The 26747-nt window shown below is 44.9% G+C and overlaps 1 protein-coding gene across 5 annotated transcripts in view; it reads right to left on the bottom strand.

Annotated features, from left to right (window-relative positions):
* ARHGEF3 (Rho guanine nucleotide exchange factor 3) overlaps positions 1–26747 on the bottom strand; it is a 311851-nt gene that overhangs the window by 51739 nt on the left and 233365 nt on the right. Inside the window, exon 1 of one of the 5 annotated variants that reach the window (XM_030867472.2) lies at positions 16022–16265. The exons of the other annotated variants lie outside the window; for them this stretch is intronic. Coding sequence (XP_030723332.2) covers positions 16022–16117 — 96 coding nt within the window. The 5' untranslated portion in view covers positions 16118–16265. Of the gene's footprint in view, positions 1–16021; positions 16266–26747 lie in introns of those variants that run through there. 5 annotated transcript variants of the gene reach the window in all.

Genomic DNA, 26747 nt, shown 5'->3' with positions numbered 1-26747 from the left:
GCCAGGTTATGCCTTTTTGCCAAGAATGCCACAGAAGAAGTGTGCCCACAGCACGCCACACCATCTGCAGGTCTGGAAAATGGGGTCAGAGCCGCACATTTCTGGGTGGGGGACGCCAAGAAGTCAGCCGGAGGTGGCAGTGGTGGCCTAATCACAGCCACAGGCCCAGAGGAAGGGCTCTGTGGTTCTGGGGTCTCGGCCAGTCATTTCCTATTGACTTCTTGGAAACCCCTGGGTGGGATATAAATTCTGTATTTGTTTATCTCTGTAAAAGGGATTCCCTGGCTTCCCCTTGGGCTGGGTTGGAGGGGTAGGGGGAGAAGAATGCACTGGGGATTCCACCTCTGCTTCAGGGTTTGGGAACTGGTGTGTACAGACCTCAAGGGCACTTTAAGGACATTTGCTGAGGCTTCCCTGGTGTTTAAGGATGAGCAGAAAGCCTGTGCTGAAAGTGACAAAGTTCTTGTCACTCTGGCCCCCCAAATGTGTTGATTCTTTGCAAAGGACCTAAGGATAAAATATGAGCCTACCTTTCCAGCCAGAGGACAGTGCCCTATGCACTGAACACCCTGTGACCCTGGGCCAACGATGTAACCTCCACGGGCTTGGTCTCATGCCCTGTGAAGTGAGGGTGGCTCTCTGACCCTCTCACAGGGTTGTTGGGAAGGTGACACGAGATCATGTGTGTAATGTGCTCAGTACAAGCCTGTCCCATAAGTTGTTGCCTGTAAATATCAAATTATTGCCTTGAAACTGATGTCCAAGGAGAGGTGTGATCTCCCCCACACTCCCCCCCCACCCCCAGCCTGTTCTCCTGCTCTCATTCATCCCCTGCAGCACTGGATTTTGCTCTGAGCCTCCCAGGGACAAAGCTGGTGCTCCATGTTACCTGCCACTATCTCACCAATGACATGCTCTGGCCACCGAGGACTCGGGCTGCTATGAGACCACATTTTGATTCTACATTCCTGCCTTCCCTTTCTTCCGGCAGTTTTATTATCTGTTTAGTCAAGCTCTGGCTGGATAGAGCAAAACTGGGAGTGGTTTGGCAAGATCCAAGGCTACATCCAAGTAGAGAAAAACATCAACTTAAGATAAGAACCTGAGTGGTGGAAGTGCACCCAAACGGGTAGGTCTTGAGGTCTACATCGAACTCCTCCCACCCTCCCCTCCCCTCCCCACATTGTTGAATTATAGGCTAAAAGAGCTGGTCTCCAATCTTGCCTGATCCCAGTACTATCTGGGATTAGGCAATGATAGGAATTCTGGGTGTTCAAGCCATGTCAGAGGTGGAGGGTAGAATTTCTCCCAAAAATAACATGTTACTTTTGGCTTCCAGAAAGGACCATACACAGATCCACTGACATGTCCTCTCTCTTATCTACCTGCCATCCCTTGAAGCTCAGCATTATCTTAGCTTCCCAGAAGAGGAAAAAGAAGTACAGAGATGGAAAAGGATGCACAGATCTCAATCTCAAAGGAAGGGCAGCGTGTTCCAGCTGAATCTGAGATGAGCAAACACGTTGCAGGCAAGCAAAGCTAACAGCTGGGTCTGCCATCTGACTGAAGACGAGGCTAAGACGAGGAATCCCACATTCAGCTGCTGGGTAAAACCTACAGGGACATCTGACCAAGGGCACCAGGTCTTCAGGAAAAGAACATGGACCCCCCTCCTCTTTCTGTTCTCGATGAGAACAATGATTTTCAGCAGTCAAGCCTTGCAGAGATGTGACTTCCAGAGAGAAACAGAAAATACATTTGCTGAGCTCCCTGGTAACCCCATCTGTCCCTCCTAGCACAATTTATCCTTTCAAATCATTTGGTCCACGTGCATCCTCAGCAGCACATGCCTCCACTGAGAATCAGGGAACACTGCACTTGGGTGTTTTAGAACAGTCTGCTCTCGACTGAGAACAGAATACACTGAAACCTGATTATTGAAAAATGGAAAAAGCTACCAGTCACACAGCCACAAGGGATTGACTGAATTGGGAATAAAATAAAATATTTTAAAACTTTCCTGCTTTGGCTTTCAGCTGACATCTTACCACCCACTAAGCGATGGTTTGCAGAAAAATAAGGTACTAAGCATGCTGTTCAGGAAACTGTGAGGTAGGTAATCTACAATGGATTCATATGGCCTTGCTGTTGCCCCACACACCCCAGCTGAGCAGATGAATAGCTTCAAAATGTTACTCCTTGGGAAGTGTGTGTGTGTGTGTTTGTGTGTGTGTGTGTTCGTGCACACATCCAGAACACAACTGAACGTTAAGACAGTTCTTATTCCGTAGCACATTTTTAATGACAGGAATTAAAAAATGCCCACTAACAATGGATTTTTCCAAAGGCTCATAACAAACCCTGACTCTCACTGCTGTACACTTGCAACCTTGAAACATAGTGATTATGTGTTATTTCTAACTCTCAGCAATTAATATGCAACCAGATGTATCATTATCTACAGTCTATTAAAATTCAGAAGCCTGTGCATTTGAAAAATAATGTATTGCGCTGACAAAGGAGGCAGAAGCCTCAGAGACCCAGCTCTCTCCCCATATCACACGCAGTTCATTTCAATTACAAAGACACAAGAGGGAAAATGAATAAATGGCAGTTGACTTAAAAGAAGTAAATACAAACCTGTGATTTGGTTGTTTGGTTTTGCCACTGGAGACTCAGTGGTAAGGGGTGCCAATAAAAGTTTCCAGGAAAGACAAAGGCAGTTTTGTGGTAAAAGAAAAATGTTCTTTATTCCTGAAGTAAAGTGCTCCTGTGGCAGAAGGGGGCAAAGTTCCCATGAGTTTTCCAGCACGGGCCAGCTATAGAGGGAAGGGCTCCTTTGGGAGACTACTGAGGGTCTAACCTGACAAAGATTTCCCCAACTCCCTAAGCACCCCCAGTGATGGGGGGGGGGAGGCTCATTTACCAGCCAGGTGCTCCCTCCTTCTGCCCCACCATTTAGGAGCCGGGTTCTGGGTCGCTCCTGAATTTACAAAGCAGGGCTGTGCAGAGGGGTGGCGAGGGGCCGTCTGGCCCCACAAAGCCTCCAGAATTGCTACTAGATAAACTACATGTTGCCAGGGCCCCTACCTACTCACAGATTCCAGCAATTTTCTAGAAACAGAGAAGTCGGTCATCCCACACCTGACCCAGGTGTAATTCTTCTCTTCTGATTTTGTCAAGAAGAGAAGGAGGGGAAGGGGGTGGGGGGATTGCAAAATGGGTAAAGGGGGTGAGCTGTATGGTGATGGATGGAAATGAAACTTTTGTTGGTGAGTATACAGAAGTCAAGTAGTGTATACAGAAATCAAAATATAATGTTGTACACATGAAACTTTTATAGTGTTGTAAACCAATGTTACCTCAATTAAAAAAAAGATATCTGAGGATTAAACTAATGAAAACAACAATAAAAATTATTTTTAAAGAAAGAAGAGAAGGAAGCACTATGTAGACAATGGGGGACCTCTGGCCGGGGAGGAGGAGGTACCACGAGCCCTGGGGTCACCTGGTGCCAGATGCTGGCACCCACATACACTCACTCATCTATTCCACATAGCAATCCCATCACCCCATTTTATAGAAGAGGAAGCAGGCGTTTAGAGAAGTGAGGTGACTTGTCCCCAAGTCATACCCAGTAGTTAATTGGCAGAGCTGAAATTCAAATTCAACTCTATCTGACTCGAAAGCTTTCCCGGCAACCCCCATACCAGCTTCCCTGGATACGCAAGTTCCTTTTACAGAAACAACATAACAGTAATAATATTGAGGGCAATTTTGAGCCAGGCTGTGCCAAAGTGTGTTCTATGCATGATTTCCTTGCTTTCTATTAAGTCAGTACTATTAATATACCCATTTCACAATGCAGACAACTGAAGCTCAGAGGGGTTAAGAGCTTTGCCTGAGATCACAGAGCTGGTAGTGAGTGGTGGAGCCAGGACTGAGCACAAGGCTGCTACGCTACAAGGCCTGGGTTGTTAACCACAGCACTGCTCATTTCCTAAGCCAGGTGAGGGGAGCCCTGAAGAAATCAAAGACTGTAGAGGCAGAAGAGACTGATGGAGGGAGTGAAAAAGTAGGAGCTGTTGGTTTGACATTCAAGCCCTGTCTTTCTGGAATCAGCAGCCCCTCTTGGGTGCTCCCCCAGTATCTTAGAGTGCCCAGCCAGGCGCACAGGTGCCACGCTAGTGTTAAGGGCAGGCCTGGGGAGTGGTGTGTTAGCATCCAGCACCAGGGGTTCATTGGATGACCCCCTCCCAGTCTGCCAAACTCCCCCAATGAGGTTGCCAATTCACCACCCAGCTTTCTGCTGATTGACAATCACTGCCTGTACTTTAATGTTGTGAATGACCTCAACAAACTCAAGGAAAAGTTCCTTGAGGGTCAAAAGCATGCCTTTCTCTTCTTTAAATCCAGAAAAAAAAGAAAAAGCTAGGTAGAGTCTGGTCTTCACAAATATTTACTGACAAGCAAAGAGCACTGGGAGCCATTTTTAGTTGTCCAACTCTTCACCAACTTGTATCCCTCACGCTATGGAGTCTCCCCACATTTCTAACAAAGGACCTATTTATAATTAAAGTGTGCTGCTAATGAGTATGGCATGAAGAACTCCCAAAGCAACCTAATCCTCCTCACCTTCCCTGGGTCTGTGTCTGCGGTTGGAATGTGGGTAAGGTTCCCGGATGATCCGTGTCAGGTGGGAGCTGGCCTTGAGGATAATGACACACTCCTCATCTCCCATGAGCAGGGAGCCTCTCTACCCAGAGCTCATACCCCACCCCCCTGCGGGAGAGTCATTATGGGAACACTAGAAAACCACACTAAATTTTTTCATCCTACCTGGCAGGAAAAAATGTGAAGCTTGCCAGTGTGCTTGGAACATCTTGTTTTTCAAAAAATAATGCCCAGTGCCAACTCGGATCCCTGGAAACTGGGTGGGTGTTTCCTAAAAGGAAGGGGTGACCTTGCAGCAGACCACTGGACAGGGATGTCCGTCCACAGCTTCCACTCAACTGATGGACATGCAAAACAGATGCTGCTGAGGCTAATGGTCTGTGGAGCATTTGCTCTGTGGAAGCCTTCTGCATGCCCGTTTCATCTTCACAATTCCCTTGGAAGTTCTCATTTTACAGATGAGGAAACTGAGGCTCAGAGGATGAGTCACTGGTCCAAGGTCTCTTGGCTCACAAGTGGCCAAGTTTGGGATTCAAACTCAGCTCAGTCTGATCCTTAACTCCAAGTCTCTAATCACTACTTTCACTCTATGGCTGCCCCAAATTAAAATGCAATCTTGTTCAATCCTTCCCTCAGGGTGAAGGGGAAAAGGAAGAAGGGTTAAATGATTTCAGCTGGAATTTTGGAACTTTAAAGTTTTGAAAAGAAAAAAAGAGTTTTGTTCTTAGAACAGAAATCCAGTTGTTTTTTTTTAATTGGCTAACAACTAGTCCATAAAGGTATTCTACATCACATTAAAGCCAGCTTTTATCTATTTAAAAATCTTAATACCTGAAATCTGGGTCCTATGCTCAAAGGTCAAATTTCTGGTCTGTAAGTGGCTGTGGCCAAACCTGGAAATTTTTGTTGCAGAGTGCTAACCCTGGAAAGGCCTCAGAACACGCCTAACGCACTGCTTCCAAACTCTCGGTACCATCACACCAATCTTTTGCCCTGTGTACATATCCTCTGAGCTATTACATAATGTTTCCTTAAGTTACTCATTTTTTACTTGAGTAAACTTATTGCAAAAATAAACTCTACCACTGCCTTAAACAGAAAATCACTATCACCTGCCATAAATAGAAACTACCTTTAAAAAAATGAACCCTATTGTTAAATTTTTGTTAGACACTTGCCTGCCTGAGGCCTGTGCTTTGTTAAAAAGGGAAATTAGCAAGTGATAGAGAGGCATTAAAGACACACTAGCTCCAAACTGAGACTTTCTCCTTGACATAATGAGAAGGATCAGAAGAGAATTGGAAAGGGAAAGTGATTCGAAATTATTTTGTGTCTTGTTTCCCTGTCACCTTGTCCTGTATCATGTGAGCTACCACAAGTGGTAAGAAACCCATCTTCTGGGAAATAAAGATCTAACCCAGTCCACTCATTCAGAAACAAAGACGCTGAGGTTCCAAGAAGCTGAGCCTATTTGCGCCCTGTCCCCAGCTAGTAGTGAAACTCTTTTAAGAACCAGCTTAGAAACAGTTGCTGCTAAAGAAATTCAGATGAGCATTTAAGAGCCCTCCAAAGCAAAGACTTCTTGATGCTGAGCCAGAACAAAGCCTCGCTCTTCTGAACTGTTGAAGCCTGGGAATAAAACATTCAGAGACTAACGAGAGAAAAGCAGGTGTCTTTTCTGATGCTGTCTCCCTCAAAGTTCTCTGAAAAGGCTCCATCAAACAGCTGAGGCGGAAGGCAAGGACTCTTCACTGTGCGTCTGTGGTTGACACTTAAGCTACCACCAATTTTTTCCTCTTCAGTCTATTTCCTTCTTCACAGTGGTGTCAGACCCCTTCTGCAAGACCACACCAATCACCAATCACCAACCAGCAAGGAGGATGGCTGACGAGGTGTGAGAAAATGAAGCAACGCTGCCAAAACCTAACAGGATACAGATGGGCCACCCACACCCCTCCCCCACCTCTGTGAAGTCAAAAATAAGAACACTCGTCTTCACCAGTGACCTTTAATTATCTTCTCTGTATTTGCCTGGGGTCGTTCTTGACATGCTTCTGTCACTTGGGGGTTATGGAATGTTAGCATTTCAATATAAGATAACACACTTGAGGAGGGAGCTTGCACTGGCCTTGTGTCAGGACCAGAAAGCACAGAGGGAAACCTTATCACTCGGTCCCCTTGGACATCAGGCCCAACCCATCTCTCTCTACCCACTGGCTGGTTCCCTTTTTCCTTCTGCAGCTTCGTCCTCCAGCAAGACTCCAAACTTCCAAATCTGACAATGTATGACACCTGATAAATATTTAACTTTATTTTTTTCAAAGTCCTGACATAGGCTCTCTGTTTTATTTAATTCAGTCAGGTTGCCAACTCTAGTGGTATCTACAGAAACAGTACCCTGGGGGAAATGCTCTGTTTTTACCGTTTAATTATCACCTCTGGTGCAAATTACATCTGCAGAGCTCAGAAAGACATCATTTTAAGGGATGTCATCTACATGTACAGAAGTTTGTGTCTATCCATTCTTTGTGGGCTTTCTGTTTATTCTAACAGGGATCTCACATCAAATATAAAGTAAGGCCTTGCACTTGGATCTGCAGGAGTGCAGGCCAAGGGAAGGGTCCACTAGTCCATTAGCCCCCAGGTGAGCTCACTGCATGCAGTGTTCAGGCTAAGTTTGATGGGGTTCACTTTGAACACTCCCCAAATAGTGCTGCTTACAACCGACCTCACTCAGGAACACGGCTGGCTTAAGCCAATATTCTGGTGTGCCAAGAGGTCAAGCCTAGTCAAGGAGGGACCAACATTTCGGCCCTGCCTCCTAATCTCTCTGAATCTCTGTTTCCTCAGTTGACAGACAAAGAGGACAGTCATTGCCTTGCACAGGTCCCGAAGCTGTGCAAGATTTAAAGGAGAGAATGCATATGAAAAGAATTGACTGTTATTTGAACACTGAGTAGCATTGCTATAGTGATCACAATGACAAAGGAAGGGGGATGCTCTGATTGAAGCATCCCTTCCCCCACTTCTCTAGATCCCATGTGCATACATATATATTTAAATTGGTTACATCATGTATATAATTATGCTCAACTTTCCGCCTCTTTATTTTTCCCAGGAACATTAGGGTATTTCTGTCTGCTAGTGTGTAACGGCTCAAATGATGTCATTGACCCCTGGGCCAGAGGCCACGGTACATGGAGCCATTCCCTCATTATAGGTCAGAGGGGTTGTTGGCTCTTCTGGCTGTTACAAGAAAGTAGGAAAGGACGCTAGATTGGAATCAGACAATCAGACTTCAAGCTTTTAGCTCTGCCATTCCCGGCTGTGTGATTCTGGGAAAATCACTGCACCTCTCTGACTCCTGGTATCCTTATCTTTAAAATGAGGATAATTATACTCAGGTGAGGCAAAGAATATGAAAGTACTTTGAAACCTATAAAACGTATAAACATAAAACATAAACATTATTGCAAATAATGTCATTATGAACAACTTTGGACACATAGCTTTATTCCCTCAAGACCTGGAATACTGGGTGCGAAGATTTGAACCATTTTTGTCTTTTTATATGCACTGGCAAGTCCCCTCATTCCACACAGAAGTAATTATTTCTCTTCAACATCCCTAGCTTTGGGTTTTATCATGTCTTTAAAATACTTGTGACATCAATTAGGCATGAAATATCATCTTACAATTATTTGCCTTTTCCATTTCTATAATTTCTATTAGAGTGAACTTTTAAAACAATGTTACTTTCATAGTTCCTTGTGTATGAACTGCCTATTATTGTCTTTTTGCCCATTTGCCAATGGACATCTTGGAGTGTTCTTTTATATCTGTATAAATTATTCATATGACAAAGATTAATCTTTAGTCTGTCACCTCTATTTCAAAAATTTTTTCAATGTATTAGTCTACTTCTCTTGTCTAAGGAAGCACAATAAACATAAAAGAAATCTTGTTTGTTGATACAGCATCATACAGTGTCTTTAGGCTGATCAACACTCAAGAGGACACTGAGGATGTCCGATGGAAATATGCAAGAAAGAGAAAGAGATTGGACATTATGTCCCATTTGGAAAAGTTAGAGGAACCAGGACATCTAGCCAGGAGAAGACAAGCACCTGGTGGAAGAGTGTGGTGTGAGTGCATGCCTGTGCACGTGCAAGCACACACGCATGGAGTAGGAGTAGATGGTAGGGAGAGAGTTTTCAAATACTCAAGGAGATAACCCATGAGGAAGTGTCATTGTATAATATTCACCTCGAGAAAGCAACATTACAATTAAGAAAGGATTTTCTCATGATCTACACTGAACAAGGATGGAATGTACAGACTTAGAAGGTTCTTGGAAGTGTTTAAACCGAGATCAAATGGATCCAGCAGTGGACAAGAACTGGGCTTCATGTTCTCAATACGCCTTTCCCACTCAGGTTCTCTAATGCAATGACCCTGGGTCATTTCCTGGAGGCTAGTTTTGTTTGTTTGTTTCATAAATCCCCGGAAAAAAGTCTGTTTTGCTACTCCTTTCCTCCTCATCTTAAGAGCCAGAAAAAGAAAAAAAAAAAAAAAGTCTAGTGAACTTACTGTTAAGGTTTCTGGTTCAGCTCCAATTAATTTACTAATAATCAGCTGCCTTCTTGCAAAAGGACACAATGGCCCAAACACAGAAGGTCCAGGCACAAGTGTTTCTAGACTTAAAAAGACCCACTCCTTTTCCAGCCAAAGGTTTGGAAGCCTTTCCTTTTTTTTTTTTTTTTTTTTTTTTTTTGCGTTATGCGGGCCTCTCACTGTTGTGGCCTCTCCCGTTGTGGAGCAACAGGCTCCGGACGCGCAGGCTCAGCGGCCATGGCTCACGGGCCCAGCCACTCCGCGGCATGTGGGATCTTCCTGGACCAGGGCACGAACCCGTGTCCCCTGCATCGGCAGGCGGACTCTCAACCACTGCGCCACCAGGGAAGCCCTGGAAGCCTTTCTTGATTAATTTGTGCCATAGCCTCTTCTCAGCTAACAACCGGTGTCAAGTCATAAGAGACGGAAGGCGTTAGAAACCACTGGCCTGTAGTCCTGATAGTCCATGAGCCAACGCAACGAGGATAAACGGCCATACAATCACAGCCATTTCCGCATTTTATGTGAGACCTGTACCCATTACCAGAGCTGACAAATTACAGAAGACAACTGCGTGCACACATCACAAATGAAGGAGCCCTTCCAGATACGCACACACCATTAGTAACGATTACATGTACATAGGACTTTGCAAAATTAGGATATGATCAGTAATTTATTTTAATTCAGTTAAGAAAACAGTGGCACCGGTCCAGGATTTTATAGGCAATCACAGAGTGTCTTGAGAAAATGACACAATTTGCAAATATCCAGATGGCAGCAGGGGCTTCCAGTTACTGGTTTATGTGGAAGGCTGGTGGTTAACGTAGATAAGCCAGATGACTAATCACAGAACTAACAGGGTCACCTCCATAGCGCTGAGCATGCAGAATTCTGCCAAAGACGAGCTGCTTGGTCTTGAGAAACACAAGACGGAAGTTACCAGAGCCCTCCCAAACAAAGGCTTGCAAACCTCACTGCTGTGGGTCACAGCCATTCTGTGAAGTGGCTGCTACAGCGCTAATGGTGGGTCTCCTATCCAGACACTCAGGAAAACATGGGCCTTTGACCATGAGGCAATTTGCTCCAGCAGGCGGGTTCACCCTTCATGTGTTATGTGGTGAGGAGACCAGTGATTTAGTCATTTAGGGGCAACGTGATGTGGTTGGGAAAGTACAGACTTCAGGGTTAGACTGGGGTGTGAATACTGGCTCCTCCATCTACTGGCTCAGCCATCCTGGAGAGGCCACTAACCAGCTCTGAGCCTCAGTTTCTTCTACAATAAAGGGCAGTTATGCCAACCTCAAAGGATTACTATAAGGATGATTGGGGACTTAGAGTAAGGCCCCTGTTGCACTGATGTGCATAAACAGCATTCCAGGAATTAGGATGGTGATCATATTTCTTAAAATTGTTTTAGGAATCTTTTTGAGATACAGAGGTCTTGATGATGATGATATTTCCTGAGCACTCACTATGTGCTAATCACTGTACATGAATCATCTCATTATGGGAGAGCCACCGTCATGCCCACTGTACCACTGAGGAAACTGGGGCTTAGAGAAAAGCACAGTAGATTGTCCAAGGCTATATATATCACTAGCAGGTAGTGGAGATGGCATTGGGACCTGGGCAGTCTCATTCCAGAGTTGATGCCCTGAACAGCCTCAAATGTACACATCAACATACTTTTCTCTAATAAACCTATTCCTAGTTCATGTGCATCCTGGAGGACCAAGAGCCCTAAGATACTGATCCAACTGAACAAGCCTCAGAACCAGATATTCAGATCCTATCAGCAAGTGATAGCCCTCTACCATCCATGTGGCTCCCCATCCAGCAACATCTGAAGCCACATGATTCACGGAGTCTATTTAATCACCTGATGAAACCCCAAGATTCTAACCTATTTCCATGTAGTTGATTGTACATATGGTCAGTTCAACACTATATGATACAAATTCCAAGAAATGTATAAATTACTAGAAACCAGCTGACCCCTTTAGCTCTCCAGCTGGCATGTAACGAACACAGCTCCAGGTGCATATATTTCAAATACACGTGTGGACTGACTGGGGCATAAACTATGGCGGGGCATAGAGTTCACCTTGCCCTTTAGAACTGAAGCTTGAAAGGTACCTCCTCAGTTAATAAAGTGCTCACGATTACATATTTTAAAGAAAATATCTTAAAAGCATTTTACCTGTCTGTTGTTTTGCATATACCCCCCCACCTTTTTCTTCACAGAGGTAAACATCCTTAGATGCCACAAGGTACACTGGTATTAAACACTGGACTAAATCCACCAGGAAACCTGGCATTGGGTCGTGGCTCAGCTGCTGATTTTCTTAGTGGCCTTCTGCAAGTCACTTCCCCTCATATCCTTATCATAAAGTATCCTTATACATAAAGTGGGGAGAATAATACATGCTTTATGTTAACCTTACAACATTGTTGGGTTCTCAAGTGACACACTAGGTGTGGTACTTAGAAAAAGAATTCCATCATTTTTTAGGTCATTCCAAGTCTCCGCATAAGGCTACTGGTTGAGTCAAAGTTAGAACTTATACAAAGACATGTCAGAGACATATACAAGAGAGACAAAGGCAATGACTACAAATACCACTAACTAAATCTGGCCTAATCTTGACCAACATCTGAGATAGTGAATCTTAAAACCAAAAGTAAGCTGTCCATCAAATTGTCCAAAAATTCTTAGAAATTCTTAGAAATAACAGAATCACCACTTTTTGTTTTCATTAAATGGACCCTAAACTCTTAAAACCTTCTCACAAGGCTCCAGCATCCTTAGCCAACATATACGCTCATTTGATCCTTCTTCTTTTTTTTTTTTTTAAATAGATTTATTTATTTTTGGCTGCATCGGGTGTTCGTTGCTATGCACAGGCTTTCTCTAGTCATGGCGAGCAGGGGCTACTCTTTGTCGTGGTGCCGGCTTCTCATTGCAGTGGCTTCTCTTGTTGCGGAGCACGGGCTCTAGGTGCATGGGCTTCAGTAGTTGTGGCACGCAGACTCAGTAGTTGTGGCTCGCAGGCTCTAGAGCACAGGCTCAAGTAGTTGTGACGCATGGGTTTAGTTGCTCCGCGACATGTGGGATCTTCCCGGATCAGGGCTTGAACCCGTGTCCCCTGCATTGGCAGGTGGATTCTTAAACCACTGTGCCACCAGGGAAGCCTCTGAGTCTTCTTTTTATGAAAGCAAACCTCACCATGGGAAAATAGTGACTTTTAACTTGGAATCAGTGTAATTCGTTAGCACTGACAGCTTTTCTTTGAATGACTTGATCAGGTGTTCAGAGCACATAATATGCCTAAACGAAGCAGTTCCTCCTGGCATGAGTAGTAAGCACCCAATAAATATAAAAACAGATCAGTTGAGCAAAGCTGCATCCATGAATCAGAAGAAACAAGCTTAATGATGTCCACATGATACTATGCTTCTCTGTGAAAGTCTAGTGCTATGGACTAAGATGAACTAAGCTCCTTAGATTTTGTAGTTAATGATTAGAGCTAGAAGGATCTAGCTGGTTATGGCATCAAAATTAAACATCTGCAACCCAACTCATATACCTGTGTCATAAGAAATACTACATTAAGGAGCCTTATTGTATTAATGTCATAATCCATGTAGAATAATTTTAATATTTAAAAGATAATTTAAAGAAAATAAAAAATTAAAATATATCAGTTTTTTCTATCACTGAAAACTATCATTGAGATTTAAAAATTTACAGATCATTTAAATCCCAAGTAGAAATTTTGTTATGATGTGCTTTCAAAAGAATGTTTATTGTTGCACATTTTTGCTCAAGTGTATGGCATCAAACGCACATCAGCGACACCCGCCCCTTCCCCATGAGTCTTGCACTGCACGCTTGCTGCAGGGACAGGAACAAATGCTAGAAGGCACTTGCCCATGCAGTGCTGTGCCCACTGTCCTCCTCATAGCAAATTCTAAAGGAACAGCCATTATGAGTTAAAGGGCACAGGTGCTTTGCTTCAACTACCTTTGAAGGTCAAAAAGGACGTTGGATAGGCCAATCCTTCTTTTTAGCATAACCACATTCTTCCTGCAAGGAAAATGGTCTTAAAAAACTACTCTCATAGGAATTCACCGTTGATGCCTAGCTTATAAACAAGTATATAATCATGTTTTTCAAAAGGCCAACTAGTGTATGCTGCTTTTTAAACACTTACAAATGCTGACGACACCTGCTGGTAGAAAATATGATTTTAGTTAACTGCTGATGGAGAAGTGAGGCCTACAAGGGCTGGCTGTCTTTTGAACTGGTAACGAAACAGAAAACGAGCCCCCCAAATCACTTAAGTTTCTTTTTCCAACTTTGCCTATCGCCATTATCAGGAATCGATATGCCAGATTAATGAGGCTAGGAGATGTACTGGACTGGACCCCTCTGATTATTCGAGGAGTATAGAGCAAAAGAGATATTCCTACTCTGATTTAAACACTAGGGGAAACAAATCCTAAATAGTGATACCTGAAAAATATTTACCAACTATTTTGGAAACTGTTCCTCTCCCACCCTTACTCTCACACCAGAACCTCCTCATGAAAGGAAAATAAGTCACATTTTTAAATCTGGATTCAGCTACCATGCAGAAAATTGATATCTGACATCTGGTGATACATTTTTCTTACCACATTTGTGATATACAGATATATTTATATTCTAAGAACAAGAATAAGAAAAGATTAAGCAGATGGGTTTTATACCTAAGCCTTTAGCCAAACTACACAAAAATACAGGACTAAGTGACAGCAGGAAGGGACTAGTTAGAGTCCAGAGCTATTCTCAGTATTCTTTTCTTTGACCCAATTCAATTTATTCATTAAGCTAGGTTATGCCTTGTTTCCTTCCAAAAGGAGTCTGAGGGGACACTAGCTTCACTGCTCCCACATTCATTAAATTATGAAGTTCCCACTGAAAAATCATATATCCATTCCAAGCCTGAACAACCTGAATTCTATGCAGGTACTGTCCTGTCAAAACTTAAATAAGAGTCCAAACACCACTAAGGCCATCACACTTCCACAGCTGCTGGGAACAAAAACGCTTTGTGAAAATACACAACTGAATTGAGGTGTGGGATGGGGATGGGGGTGAGAAGTTAGTTTGCACTCAACTTACAGAAAGCTGATTACAACCTGAGACTGTCTGGAGTCCTGTCAGCTTGGAGCAGCTCTTGTTAGAGGCAATGAATCTTTGATGCTGTCCTCCCGAATATACATAATTCAGTGAACCAAGAGCACAAAACTGAGCAGACCCAAGGGTGGCAGGTGGGTGGACCCCCAAGAGCACTGTGACAAGGCCGGATGCACACTTGCCTCCAGACTTTCTTGGTCATGGTGGGGGAGAGAGGAGATCTCCCAGATACACACCAGCGGAAATGATGACCTGGGTCCTGTGGGTTCCACTACAGCTTAGCCACAGCAAAGGTGCAGTCTGATGAAAGCAACCGTACTCCCCAACATCCTCAACGAAAGAGAGGGACGCTTTCTCCTCCACCTGAACCCAACCTTTAAGGCCAGTGAGCTCTCTGCCAGAGATATAACACACAGGAGGAAAAGGCAGACTAAACATAAGCCAGGAGGATTCCCTCACATTACTCTCAAGGCACAGGAAAGTTACCAGAAAGAGAAATGTTTTCAATGTTCCAAGAGGGCTTCCCACTGCCCGGAGGAGTTTAATTCATTTTAAGAATCCATGTGGGAGACACTCATATTACTCATTTAGCTCCCAGACACCCAACTGAATGACACCCACTGGCCACAGATGACAAGCAGAGGTGCTGTGATCCATCTTTGCTGCCAAACAGCTGCAAGTCCAAGCCTGACAGATGAGATGTCCTGAGGGGTCCACAAGAATGTCCCCTTGCCCGGTCAACCTCTGCAAGAGGAAACCTGTGCTTAAAGGGTGACTTTTCCCTGGACTTCCGTGGTGGCGCAGTGGTTAAGAATCCTCCTGCCAATGCAGGGGATAGGGATTCGAGCCCTGGTCCAGGAAGATCCCACATGCTTCGAAGCAGCTAAGCCTGTGCACCACAACTACTGAGCCTGCGCTCTGGAGTCTGTGATCCACAACTACCGAACCCGCGTGCCACAACTACTGAGGCCCGTGCGCCTAGAGCCTGAGCTCCCCAACAAGAGAAGTCACTGCAATGAGAAGCCTGCGCACCGCAAGTAAGAGTAGTCCCTGCTCACCTCAACTACAGAAAGACCACTCGCAGCAACAAAGACCCAATGCAGCCAAAAATAAAATAAATAAAATAAATAAATTTATTTTTTAAAAAAAGGGTAGCTTTTCCCTGACGACCAAGCCCATTGATGCAGTAAGTCCCTCTTTGGAGTGGATCGACAGTCTGAGAGCCCTGCAGGACGCAAAAGAGAGGCAGGGGCAAAGAGACTGCTGCCCTCAGGCTGGGAGGAAGAGAGGTGGGGACAGAGGAGGTGGTGCTCTCTTGATCCATAGAGGGGGTGGAAGGGAGGCAGAGAGACAGAGACAGAGTTAGAGATGGAGACAGGGAGACAGAGAGACAGAGAGACAGAAAGAGTGTATGAGAGATGGAGAGAGAGGAAGAGGAATGCACAGATTGAGAGATGGAAACAGAGAGACAGTGACACAGGGAGGGAGCAGAGAGAGTAAGAGACGGAGAGAAAGACGGACCCGGAAAGGTCCAGGTGGAGGCCCTACCTCGGAGTCCTTGGCTGGACTGCTGGCCGGGGGTACTTCCAAGCTGCAGTTCGCTCTCTTGACCGTGAGGTAGAAGGGGTAATCCTTGGCTACCATGGCAGCTGCCGGGCCTGCCCGTTGGGATGTCACCGCTGACCCGATGCGACCACAAAACTCCCAGGCGAAAGGGGGTCCCAGCTCCACGGTGCCGGGCGGCTGCAGCGGCTACACGGAGACTGACAGCCGGCTTCTAGCCTAGCTCGGCCTGACTCTGACGCTCCGGCTAAAAGGGGGCGGAGCTTAGACCAAGCCCGCCCGCCCGCCCGTCTAGGCTGGGGGAGTGGGCGGGGCCCTGCAGGGAGCTCCAGGGAGCTCCCAGGTGCCGCCTCGCTGAAGCCCCCTCCCGAGCCGCGGCGGTATACGGCGGCTGGACCCTTCCTCCCGCGGGCCCTCGGCTCGGGGCCACCCAGCCCAGTGGCAGCTCCAGTTGGGCTCCGCGGCACACTTGGGGTGGAAGAGGCGGCGGGTAGAACGGAGGTTAGGGCGAAGCCGGGCGGAGGCAAGCGGCCTTGAGGGAAAGTATGAGTTTTAAAAACCCACATGAAGAAGCAGTATTCTGTCTTGCCTTATTCCTAGCCAGTCTCTCCCCATACATTTTTTTTTAAACCATGGCTCACGGGCCCAGCCGCTCCGCGGCATGTGGGATCCTCCCGGACCGGGGCACGAACCCGCGTCCCCTGCATCGGCAGGCGGACTCTCAACCACTGCGCCACCAGGGAATCGCTTCTGCGCCCATTTTTAAGTATGAAGAGGCTGGTAAGAGGCTGCCTGCCACTTAGAAGAGGAATCTGACAGGGGGTGTCAAGATAAAGCAGTGATGAGCCGGCACTACCACGTCTTACTGGAGAAACACATTGCAAATGCCCAATAGGCAATTATAAGATCATTCCCTGCAGCCCTGTCTGGAACAGTAAAAAACAAACCCAAATTGGAAACAACTGTAATATCCACCAATGGGGAGTGCTTAGGTAAATTCTTATCACTATGGAACACCACGCAGCTGCAGTCAAAAAGAAGATGGGTCTGTGGGTGTGGCATGGAAAGATCTCAAATGTATTAGGTTCAGTTAAAAAATAATTGCAGAGTAAGCACAGTATAATACCATTTGTGTTAAAAAAAAAATCACATCTACAAATGGATACCATAGGGCTTCCCTGGTGGTGCAGTGGTTAAGAATCCGCCTGCCAATGCAGGAGACATGGGTTCGAGTCCTGGTCCGGGAAGATCCCACATGCCGCGGAGCAACTAAGCCCGTGCACCACAACTACTGAGCCTGTACTCTAGAGCCTGTGAGCCACAACTACTGAGCCCGCGTGCCACAACTACGGAAGCCTGTGCACCTGGGGCCCATGCTCCACACAAAAGAAGCCACCGCAATGAGAAGCCTGCGCACCGCAACGAAGAGTAGCCCCCGCTCGCCACAACTAGAGAAAAGTCTGCGTGCAGCAACGAAAACCCAATGCAGCCATAAATAAATATTTTTTAAAAAGAATACCATATATTTTCCCATTTGTGTTAAAAAAAAAACCCACATCTACAAATTTCTCTATATTCTCTATAGAGAAATGTAGGTAAATACCATTGAAAACCATCTGGAAGGATCCACAGCAAGTTTTTACAGGGCTGAAAGGAGGCAATCAGTTCCAAGGGAATTAAAAGTAGTGGGCAAAGGAGCCTTCATATTATAGCTAACATGTTCTTAAATATTTTACATGAAAAACATATCCATGTGTTGGGAAATTAGAAATTAATTTTTAAAATATTAAAATGAGCATTATCTCAACAGTTATTTTGTAGACTGCAGTGTTGAATTTTTTCCCCCTCCTGTCAAAGTCATGGCCACAGCAGGTGGGGGTCTAGGGAGATGATGTCTTTCCTTTTGACTTCTTAGGTATGCAGGAGGTAGTGGGAATGGAAATATCTAGTCTCTGTTTCAGTGTTCTCTGCTCCAGCCGAGGCCAGAATCCAGCAGTTCCTACTTTCCAGGCAGGAAACCTCACGATATACAGCCCTTTCATCCCTGCCTTGGGGATGAAAACCCACACGCTGGCACTAAATTCGCCGGCTTTCCTGCCCAGCTAGTGTGGACAAACTGCCTTCAGAAGCAGAGAGAATCTGGTCCAGTTCTGCCAGCCTCACTCTTGCCAACCATGTAAAGGAAGCTCCTGAATGAGTGAGTTCCAGCTGACACTGAAGAGAGCATCTGAATTTTTTCCCTCAAATATACACCCTAAAGCAGTGGGAAGGAAGTAGTTGAAAAAGAGGTTTGGGGTGGGAAAGAGCGGCTCAGGACCACTTGTTTTTTTCCTACCTGTACTCCTGAACACAACTTTGTCCTTTTAGCTTGAACTGTGCTGATGGAGAGCTTACACAGATGCTCACTGCAAGTCTGGCCAAGCTTGCGGTGGGGAGTGAGGGGAATCCCACCTCCAAGGGCAACCAACCAAAGCAGCCCCTGATTAACTTTGCCACCAAAGGCCTCACACAGGGCTCCTCTGGCTGCCGAGGATTTGAGCTGAAGCACCTGGAGCTTGCCCCTCATTCCCTGCCTCCGCCTGCTCCTCGGGCCCCCACAGGCCCACCACCCCAATTAGGCGGCTCTGGTCAGTAACAGTCCCTTCATGGACGGGCTTTGATCCCTGTTGGAGCTCACTCGGCCTTGACCTCCAGTTGGGAAGTGTACATCCAGCACTTGGTGAAGAAGAGAGTGACCCTGGTAAACTATGCCAGCCCTGGGACTAGGCTACTCACTGCAGGATTCTCCGGACCAAGCACGAAGTCTGGCATATGTAAGTCCACTGTAGTAATAAATAAACCCTACGGAAGAGAGGGAACTTTAACCTCAAGTACAAATATCGTAGAGCAAAGAAGAGTTATATCGGTTGATGGAAAGGCTGCCATATCCACTTGCTCTTAAACATTTTTTTGCCCCTCTTCAAAAGACGGAACCATAAAAATCAGTCAATATACATGGCACAATATATGTGCAGCAAACTCATGTCTTTCCCAGTATGTATGCTAGGCAGAGAGAGAGGAAGAGGAAGAGGAAGAGAGAGAGATTGCTAATGGCCAGTAACAATTTAAATTGTGCTGGGAAAAAAAAAAAAAGGCATAAGCCCCAAATGAGTGCAAAAGGGAAGATGGGAATCTGGAGTTCCTTTGGGTGGTCTGATGCTTCCAAGCCTCTCATAGCTTGAACGTCTCACCATGGTGAATAAGATTCTGATGTTTAAAGACATATATTTTTCATACAATAAGGCCTGTAAACTGAAACCTGCAATTTTGGGTATACACAAGCCATGTATGTGGTCCTTGAGACATTTAAAGGATTTTCAAGGGTATTTTTGACTCCATGCAATTTCCACTTTCAGAACCTCCCTTGTGTGTGATGTGCTACTCCAACATTAGCAGATTTGGGCAATCTGCATAGGATTCCAACCAGGGGTGTCCATGGTCAAAGACTTGGTCAGAAAGCAGGCTGCTTGCCACTATGGAGAACAGTATGGAGGTTCCTTAAAAAACTACAAATAGAACTACCATATGACCCAGCAATCCCACTACTGGGCATATACCCTGAGAAAACCAAAATTCAGAAAGAGTCATGTACCAAAATGTTCATTGCAGCTCTATTTACAATAGCCCAGAGATGGAAACAACCTAAGTGCCCATCATCGGATGAATGGATAAAGAAGATGTGGCACATATATACAATGGAATATTACTCAGCCATAAAAAGAAACGAAATTGAGCTATTTGTAATGAGGTGGATAGACCTAGAGTCTGTCATACAGAGTGAAGTCAGAAAGAGAAAGACAAATACCATATGCTAACACATATATATGGAATTTAAGAAAAAAAAGTGTCATGAAGAACCTAGGGGTAAAACAGGAATAAAGACACAGACCTACTAGAGAACGGACTTGAGGATATGGGGAGGGGGAAGGGTGAGCTGTGATAGGGCGAGAGAGAGAGGCATGGACATATATACACTAACAAACGTAAGGTGAGCTAGTGGGAAGCAGCCGCATGGCACAGGGATATCGACTCAGTGCTTTGTGACTGCCTGGAGGGGTGGGATAGGGAGGGTGGGAGGGAGGGAGACGCAAGAGGGAAGAGATGGGAACATTGTATATGTATAACTGATTCACTTTGTTATAAAGCAGAAACTAACACACCATTGTAAAGCAATTATACCCCAATAAAGATGTTAAAAAAAAAAAAAAAAGAAAGAAAGCAGGCTGCTCTACAGGAGGGCTCCCAAGCACAGCCCTGAAGCTGGTATCAGAGTGGAGAGAAGTCAGTCCAACTCTGCAATGCTGCCGAGCTGAGCAGCCCCAGGAGCCCAGCATTCCCCATCCTGCCTGTGTGTGTGTTTATGGGCTTAAGAACAACACTGCCCTAACAGTCAGCTTCACTCAAAGCCATGGCACAAAGTGCCTTTCAGAACTCGCCTTCGGCACAACTCGTTATGATCCTATAAAACGCTTCAGAGCCGGGCAGTGTTTCTCGCTAGCCAGAAGCCTGGAGACTGGAATAAAGAAGCCTGTTCTGCATTTCCAGGAACGGTGCCAAGAGCAGAGCCTGTGTTCTCGCCTGGGCTGAGCAGGGCTCATTTGTGCTGCTGATGGGGTGGTGGGCTTCCACCCACAAGCCTAGCTCGGGCTGTTAGCTCCTTTTAGACAGACTGCCAGGCACGACTGGGAGACCATCCAATCCCACTGCCATGGCTGTGAGCAGAACAGGCCCAGCATGAGGCTAAAACTTCAGAAATCAAAGTGGTTGTGACAGTCTTCTCAGCCAACGGGACAATGCTTTGTTCTGACAGCAATATTCTTAGTATCTTCACCCATTCCTGAATCGCTCTGCCAGAAAGGTGTGTGAGGCGCACCTGCTCGAGAAATATGGTTGAGTTTAAAATATGGCCTTTCACCTATAACCTCTGCTGTGAGGTATGTATTTGCAGAAGGAGTGCAAGTGACAGTAGTTGATGCCCTAAAGCCTAGACTTCAAACACAATGCACCTCCATCTGCTTACCTGGCATCTGGAGCTATCTTGTCTACCCCTGCTAATCTGACACGGTCGTGTAGGTACATGTTGGACATGTGTGTACTAACCCCCCTCTCCTCCCCTTCTATTTAGGTGACATTCCCAGCTAATGACCAAGCTCCCTTTCCTCTCTGCAACTTCAATCTTGATGGGAGAGGGGAGTTAAAAGCCTGAAGAAGTTCTGGCAGTGAATTCTGAGAGATCAGGACTGTGGTTTACTGCCAGACAGGTAAAAATGGCGCAGATAAAGCACTGACAATACCTAAAATCATCTAAAGCTCTCCCTCTGCCTGGGGAGATGTCCACTGGCTCTAGGTTAGATTTATGAAAATATATACCTGGATCTTCTAAAGCTGGAAGACTTCATTCTTGCCTTCTCTTATAGATCTCATTTTCTGAAACAAGTCTGAAAAACCAGTTAGGTGATAGCATCTCTTTCTCCCAGTATTGAGCTAATCCTGTGACTTATTAGCTATAATCCAAAAACAATCAAGATTTTATGTTTAAATACAAAGAATGATATGTGTCATGCCCTGATATACCACAGACAGGTACAATCATTATAGCAGTGATTCCCAACTGGGGGCGATTTTGTCCCCTAGGTGACATTTGGCAATGTCTAGACATTTTTGATTGTCACCGGGGGACGGTGCTAGTGGCACCTAACGGGTAGAGGGCCAGGATCCTGGTAAACATCCTATAATGCACAGGACAGCCCCCCACACCAAAGAATTAACAGGTCCAAAATGCTTATAATGCCACAGTTGAGAAACCATGCATTAAAGGGTAGAGCTGAAATATGGCATCAGAGCCAGGACAATCTGTTGGTTTTGACTTCAAGAATATTTTCGCTTTAGACCTTGATCACTGATTGATGTCAAATGTCAGTTTAGGCATAGTGGAGCAACGAAAAAAATGCTTGAGTGCCAAGAAGCCTCAGAATATTGACATGCCTAAAATCTTTCCTTCATGCCCATACCTGACCCTTAACTGAATAACAGATTTCATAAAGCATGAAAGGACAAGAGAATAAAGAAGAACATGGGAGTAAGTGGGGAGGGGGACAGAATATCATCTTAAATTGTTTCAGATATGAAAATGTACCTCAAAAGGCCAGTGAAAATGAAAGTTGCAATGACAGATAATACTTTAAGAAGAACTTGGGGAGGGGGAAGAAATGTTTCAAAGCTTGGTTTTTCCCAGGACAAACTTTACCACCACATTTAATTGTTTTGGGGGGCAGAAATGCAAACTCAGTGATGAAATAAAATCCCCAAAGTGTACAGTTTACTGTGTTTTTGATACATAGCATAGCCTGTGCAATCAGAAACCTGTCTTCACTGAAGATTTTGCAATAAGAATCCTGACTTTCTCCAATTTGAGCTGATTACTATCAGCAGGCTTGCTTTGCTTACAGAATTTGAGCCAACCTTTAGAACCTTCTGTACACTTTGAACTTTATGGGGAGTCTGCATTTGTTTGAGAGTATTTCATATTTTTGGACCAAAAATTTAATAAATTTGTTATACTCCAAAACTATTTATTCCCTTCAGACTATAGCTAATGTATGCATCATGTAGGGTTTTTATACTAACCACTGCATGGAGAAACTGGAATCTAAAATGTGTAAATTCTAGCTTTGGATAGTGGAAGTGTTTTCTCTTCCATCAACTACAAACTCAGCAATCAAAGTGCCATATTTCATCAAACCTAAGATGCCAAAGACTGTAATATGTGCTATTATTTTTATGTACAACCAAGAAAGAAAAAAATGTGGCCAATTAAGTTATAACACGTGATCAATTGTAGGATACATCCCAATTCCAGAGACGTTAAAATGTGGGGGAATGTGCATAACAATGAAATATAGCACTATTCACATCTTCTGGCCAGGATTGGAAAACCTACACATTTATAGAAATATGAGTCGTGTGAATTTAGGGACAATAATTCCAGAGACCACCTGCAGTGAAATCAACTGAGAAGCTTATCAAATCCACATCACTGGGCCCCACTTTGGGTCTGCTGATTTGGAATCTTCAGCAGCGGACTCCAGACATGTGTATTTTTGATAAACACCCTCAAAGCACATTGTTTGAGTAGTAAAGTGTGAGAATTATCAGCAAGCCCAATAATGAACCTGGGCCCCCGCCCTTCCAGAGACACTGGAACCCCAGATCCTCAGGCCAGAGGTGTCCAGGGGTAATTAGCCCATTGGTTGTAGCATCACAATCCAGAATAGGCACAGAGAGCTGCTTATTTGCTCAGGCAGTACTAAGGAAGTATTACGTGCTGGACAGCCTGCCAAAAACATGGGTGCATCAGGGATACAATGAAAAATAATGCAAGTCCACGTTCCCAGTAAACTACCAACTAAGCCGCCCACAAGGAGATGTGTTCTGGCTCTTGGGACTTTGATTTACAATCTGGTATCCAAAGTTCCAATTAAAAACATGCTTATCTTCATAGCCAGGGGGCATGACTGCATTTAAGTTTCTAAAAAATTAGCTCCAGCAGTAGAGAATGGGAGGAGGGCGGTTGGCTTGAGATGTTTACTTGAAAAATACCTGGGGCTTTGGTGGGGGTGGGGAGGGGAGGGTGGCGTGAGCAGAAGACCTTAATTACAGAACGAGTTCAACCAGCACAAACAGACTCTGGGACTCCTGGCAAGCCTCTGTCTCACTCATCTGGTGGGAGCCAAGTCGGCTGCTGTGTGGTAGAGCGCAGCCAATTAGCTGAAAGTGTTCCTTGTGCCGTGGGCATCCCATAATACTACAGGGGGGTGGAGGGTGTTGGTTAAGTGAGCTGAGTTACAGGAGCTTCTGCTGTGTCTGAATTTTTCCATCTCACATCCAAACCCAAGCTCAGCAAACACAGGTCTCAGATGCCTGCAATTCTGACTGAACCAAAAGCCTTGGCAACAGAAGGCTGAAGAAAAGCACCAGCCTCTAGTTCACCTACTTTTATTCCTGTATGATCATTTAATTCTTTGGCATGACAAGAACCATCAACCAGATGGCTCCCTGGCTAATTCCTCTCCTCCAAGACTGTCCTCAATCCGCAGGCAAGGGGAACCCTTACTTTGTACCCACACAGTGCGGAGTACCTGTTTTTCCCTAATAATACTCACCCCGCTCATAATGACTGACTCAGTGTGTCTCCACCTACAAGGGCACAGGGACCATAACTATCTCAATCACCACAGTGGCTCCAGCTCCTTCTATCATGCTGGCACATGGTAGAAGGATCCATATTTGTTGAAGTGAAAATCATATTGAAATGGCACTAATCAAAGATCATGTCACAGAGGAGGTAAATTCAGAGAATTTTTGCAACGAGGAACATCATCTATTTAAAGTTTCTGAGATGGGACCAAGAAAGTAAATGCAGAATACCACAGTGGGCTGTTAAAAGAAATCTTGAAAAGGAGCATGAGTCCCTTAATAAGCTTCTTGAAGAGTCCCAAACTCACTGAAACCACCTTTCGAGATGGCTCCTGCAGTGTAAGGCTATGGGGCCCTGTTGGATATTACTGAGAGTTTTCAGTTTCCTCCAGCTTTTTACACACACTCAGCAATTTACACTCATTTCTGAACAAGGTAGACTTGCCAGGGAGATTGAAACTCTGGTGGCAAAGAGATGTCAAATAGTTTGTTTTCTAAGACTCCTTGTAACAAGCTCATCTTCCCTTTTCCTTCCCTCTAGAGGCACTGTCTTCCTTTTCCTTCTCTAGGTTTTATGATTCCAGGTTAAACTCTATAATTTTTTTTTTCTTTTCAATTTGCCATGCTCATACCTAGTGCTATTAATATAGAAACTTTGTTCTCTTGAGCTGGGCCCTGGGTGGCTGACTTTTAAGGAGAAGGGGAGATTTTGCCTGGTGTTTCTGCAAGATCAAACATGGTGCTGGTCTACTGTTGCCAGGTTGATGTGAAATTATGGACTCAAAAACTTTTTAGTCAAGGAAGCCAGGGGAGAGGAAGGAAACTTCTCTGCAGGCTGCTCCACCAAGGGAAGGTCATGCTCTCCCGTCTGGGCCTCCTCACCTGGAGTCTTACAAGAGGTGCTTTGAGAGCTCACTCTGGTTTCAACACAGTACGTGGTGAACAAAACTCATCTGTCAGGGAGTGGGAGGAAGGGAGGGAAGAAGGTAAGAGAGAATTAAAATTGTAAAGCCAACATCATGTGGCTTCCTCCTTGAACTTTAATAACCCAGTGCTGCCTGCAGGCTCAGAAAAACCATATGCAATGGGTAGGTACAAGGATTGCTCTGGTGCCAGGAAAATGCAGCAAGACATAACTTTTATAAGGTAAGCAATGAATAAATGCCCTGCAGGAACAAAACAGCTTTTAAAATCTCTGAAGTTGGCAGCCAGATGCCTGAAACCTTGGTTCGGTGCATCCAAAATGCACAACAGATAAGACCACCTTTAAGATGAAGTCATCTTCCAGGGAAAACAATAGGTGGGGAGGCTGAGTATTTATGATTCAGAGCAGCAGGGGAATTTGATCTGTATTTTCGTTGCCACAGCAAGACCCATTTTAATGCATGTTAGAGGTTTTCCACCAGTTGGGCAAATTTTCTAGAACGTTTTTAAAGGGAAAACATTTTACAGCCTGCCTTGGTTTCTGAAAGAGTCATCTTTCTCCCTGGGTTAGGGGTGATCTTTTCTTGTCTCACGGCATTATCGACAAGATCTGAAACTACTACTCTTCATCTGGATTCTGCTGTTGTTAGAAAAGGCAGTTTGGGGTGTCTCATTACACTTCACCCTCAGAAATGTTAAAGGAAGTGCCTGTCACCAACAGTCAAAAATAAAAATGAAAATGATGCTGGCAGAGCTCAAAAACCAAAGGGATCAGCATTTTGCTTCAGTTTCCTGTTCATAAAACTTTATAAAAACAACCCACCCATTAAAGAAAAAAGCCCACAACAATAGCTCATTATTCTTTTCCTAAACGCTTGCCTCATGCCACTCTGAAATTAGGTGCCATCATGTTTCCTGAGTTATGGGCTCCAAACACCACATCCCTTTCCTCCCTGCCTTGCCCCCACCCCACCTGGCATCATTCCTGAATTTAGACACTTCTCCAGTTTACGAGCTCAGCAGAGAGAGGCCAGTGTTCCCCTCCTACCTGCCCAGAGGAGGCCAAGCATCTGCCCCAGCTGGAAGCAGGAATAACAGAGGCTTCCTTCCCCCAAATTAATTTTCATTTCCTAGAGAAACTTTTAACATGGAAAGTGCAAAATTTCAAAGTGAAGGAAAAAAATTCCTACCGACTGCTCCAGTAAACTGATCATTACAAATGCATTGCCTTGTGACATTAATTTTTGAAGAATAAGATATTTCCCTTCCACCCTCGTTCTACAGTAAAACTTTATGGAATATTCAACACCCCATCCTTCAGTCCCTGGGAGAACACAAGAGAATACAAGCTCTAGAGTAAGAGGCCTGAATGCAAATACCAAGGTTTCCACTTGCTGACGATATGACTTTGGACACTTTATGTAACCATGCCAAACCTCAGTTTAATTGGCTGTAAAATGGGGGATATGAGAGTTTCAAGGCTTTAATGAGATAAAACATATGAATAGTTTAATGAGATAATGCATGTGTCAGCAATCTAGGCACAAGGTAA

Source organism: Globicephala melas, chromosome 11 (assembly GCF_963455315.2).
Source record: "Globicephala melas chromosome 11, mGloMel1.2, whole genome shotgun sequence".
Taxonomy (NCBI): Eukaryota; Metazoa; Chordata; class Mammalia; order Artiodactyla; family Delphinidae; genus Globicephala; species Globicephala melas.
This window is presented reverse-complemented; position numbering and strand designations above follow the sequence as displayed.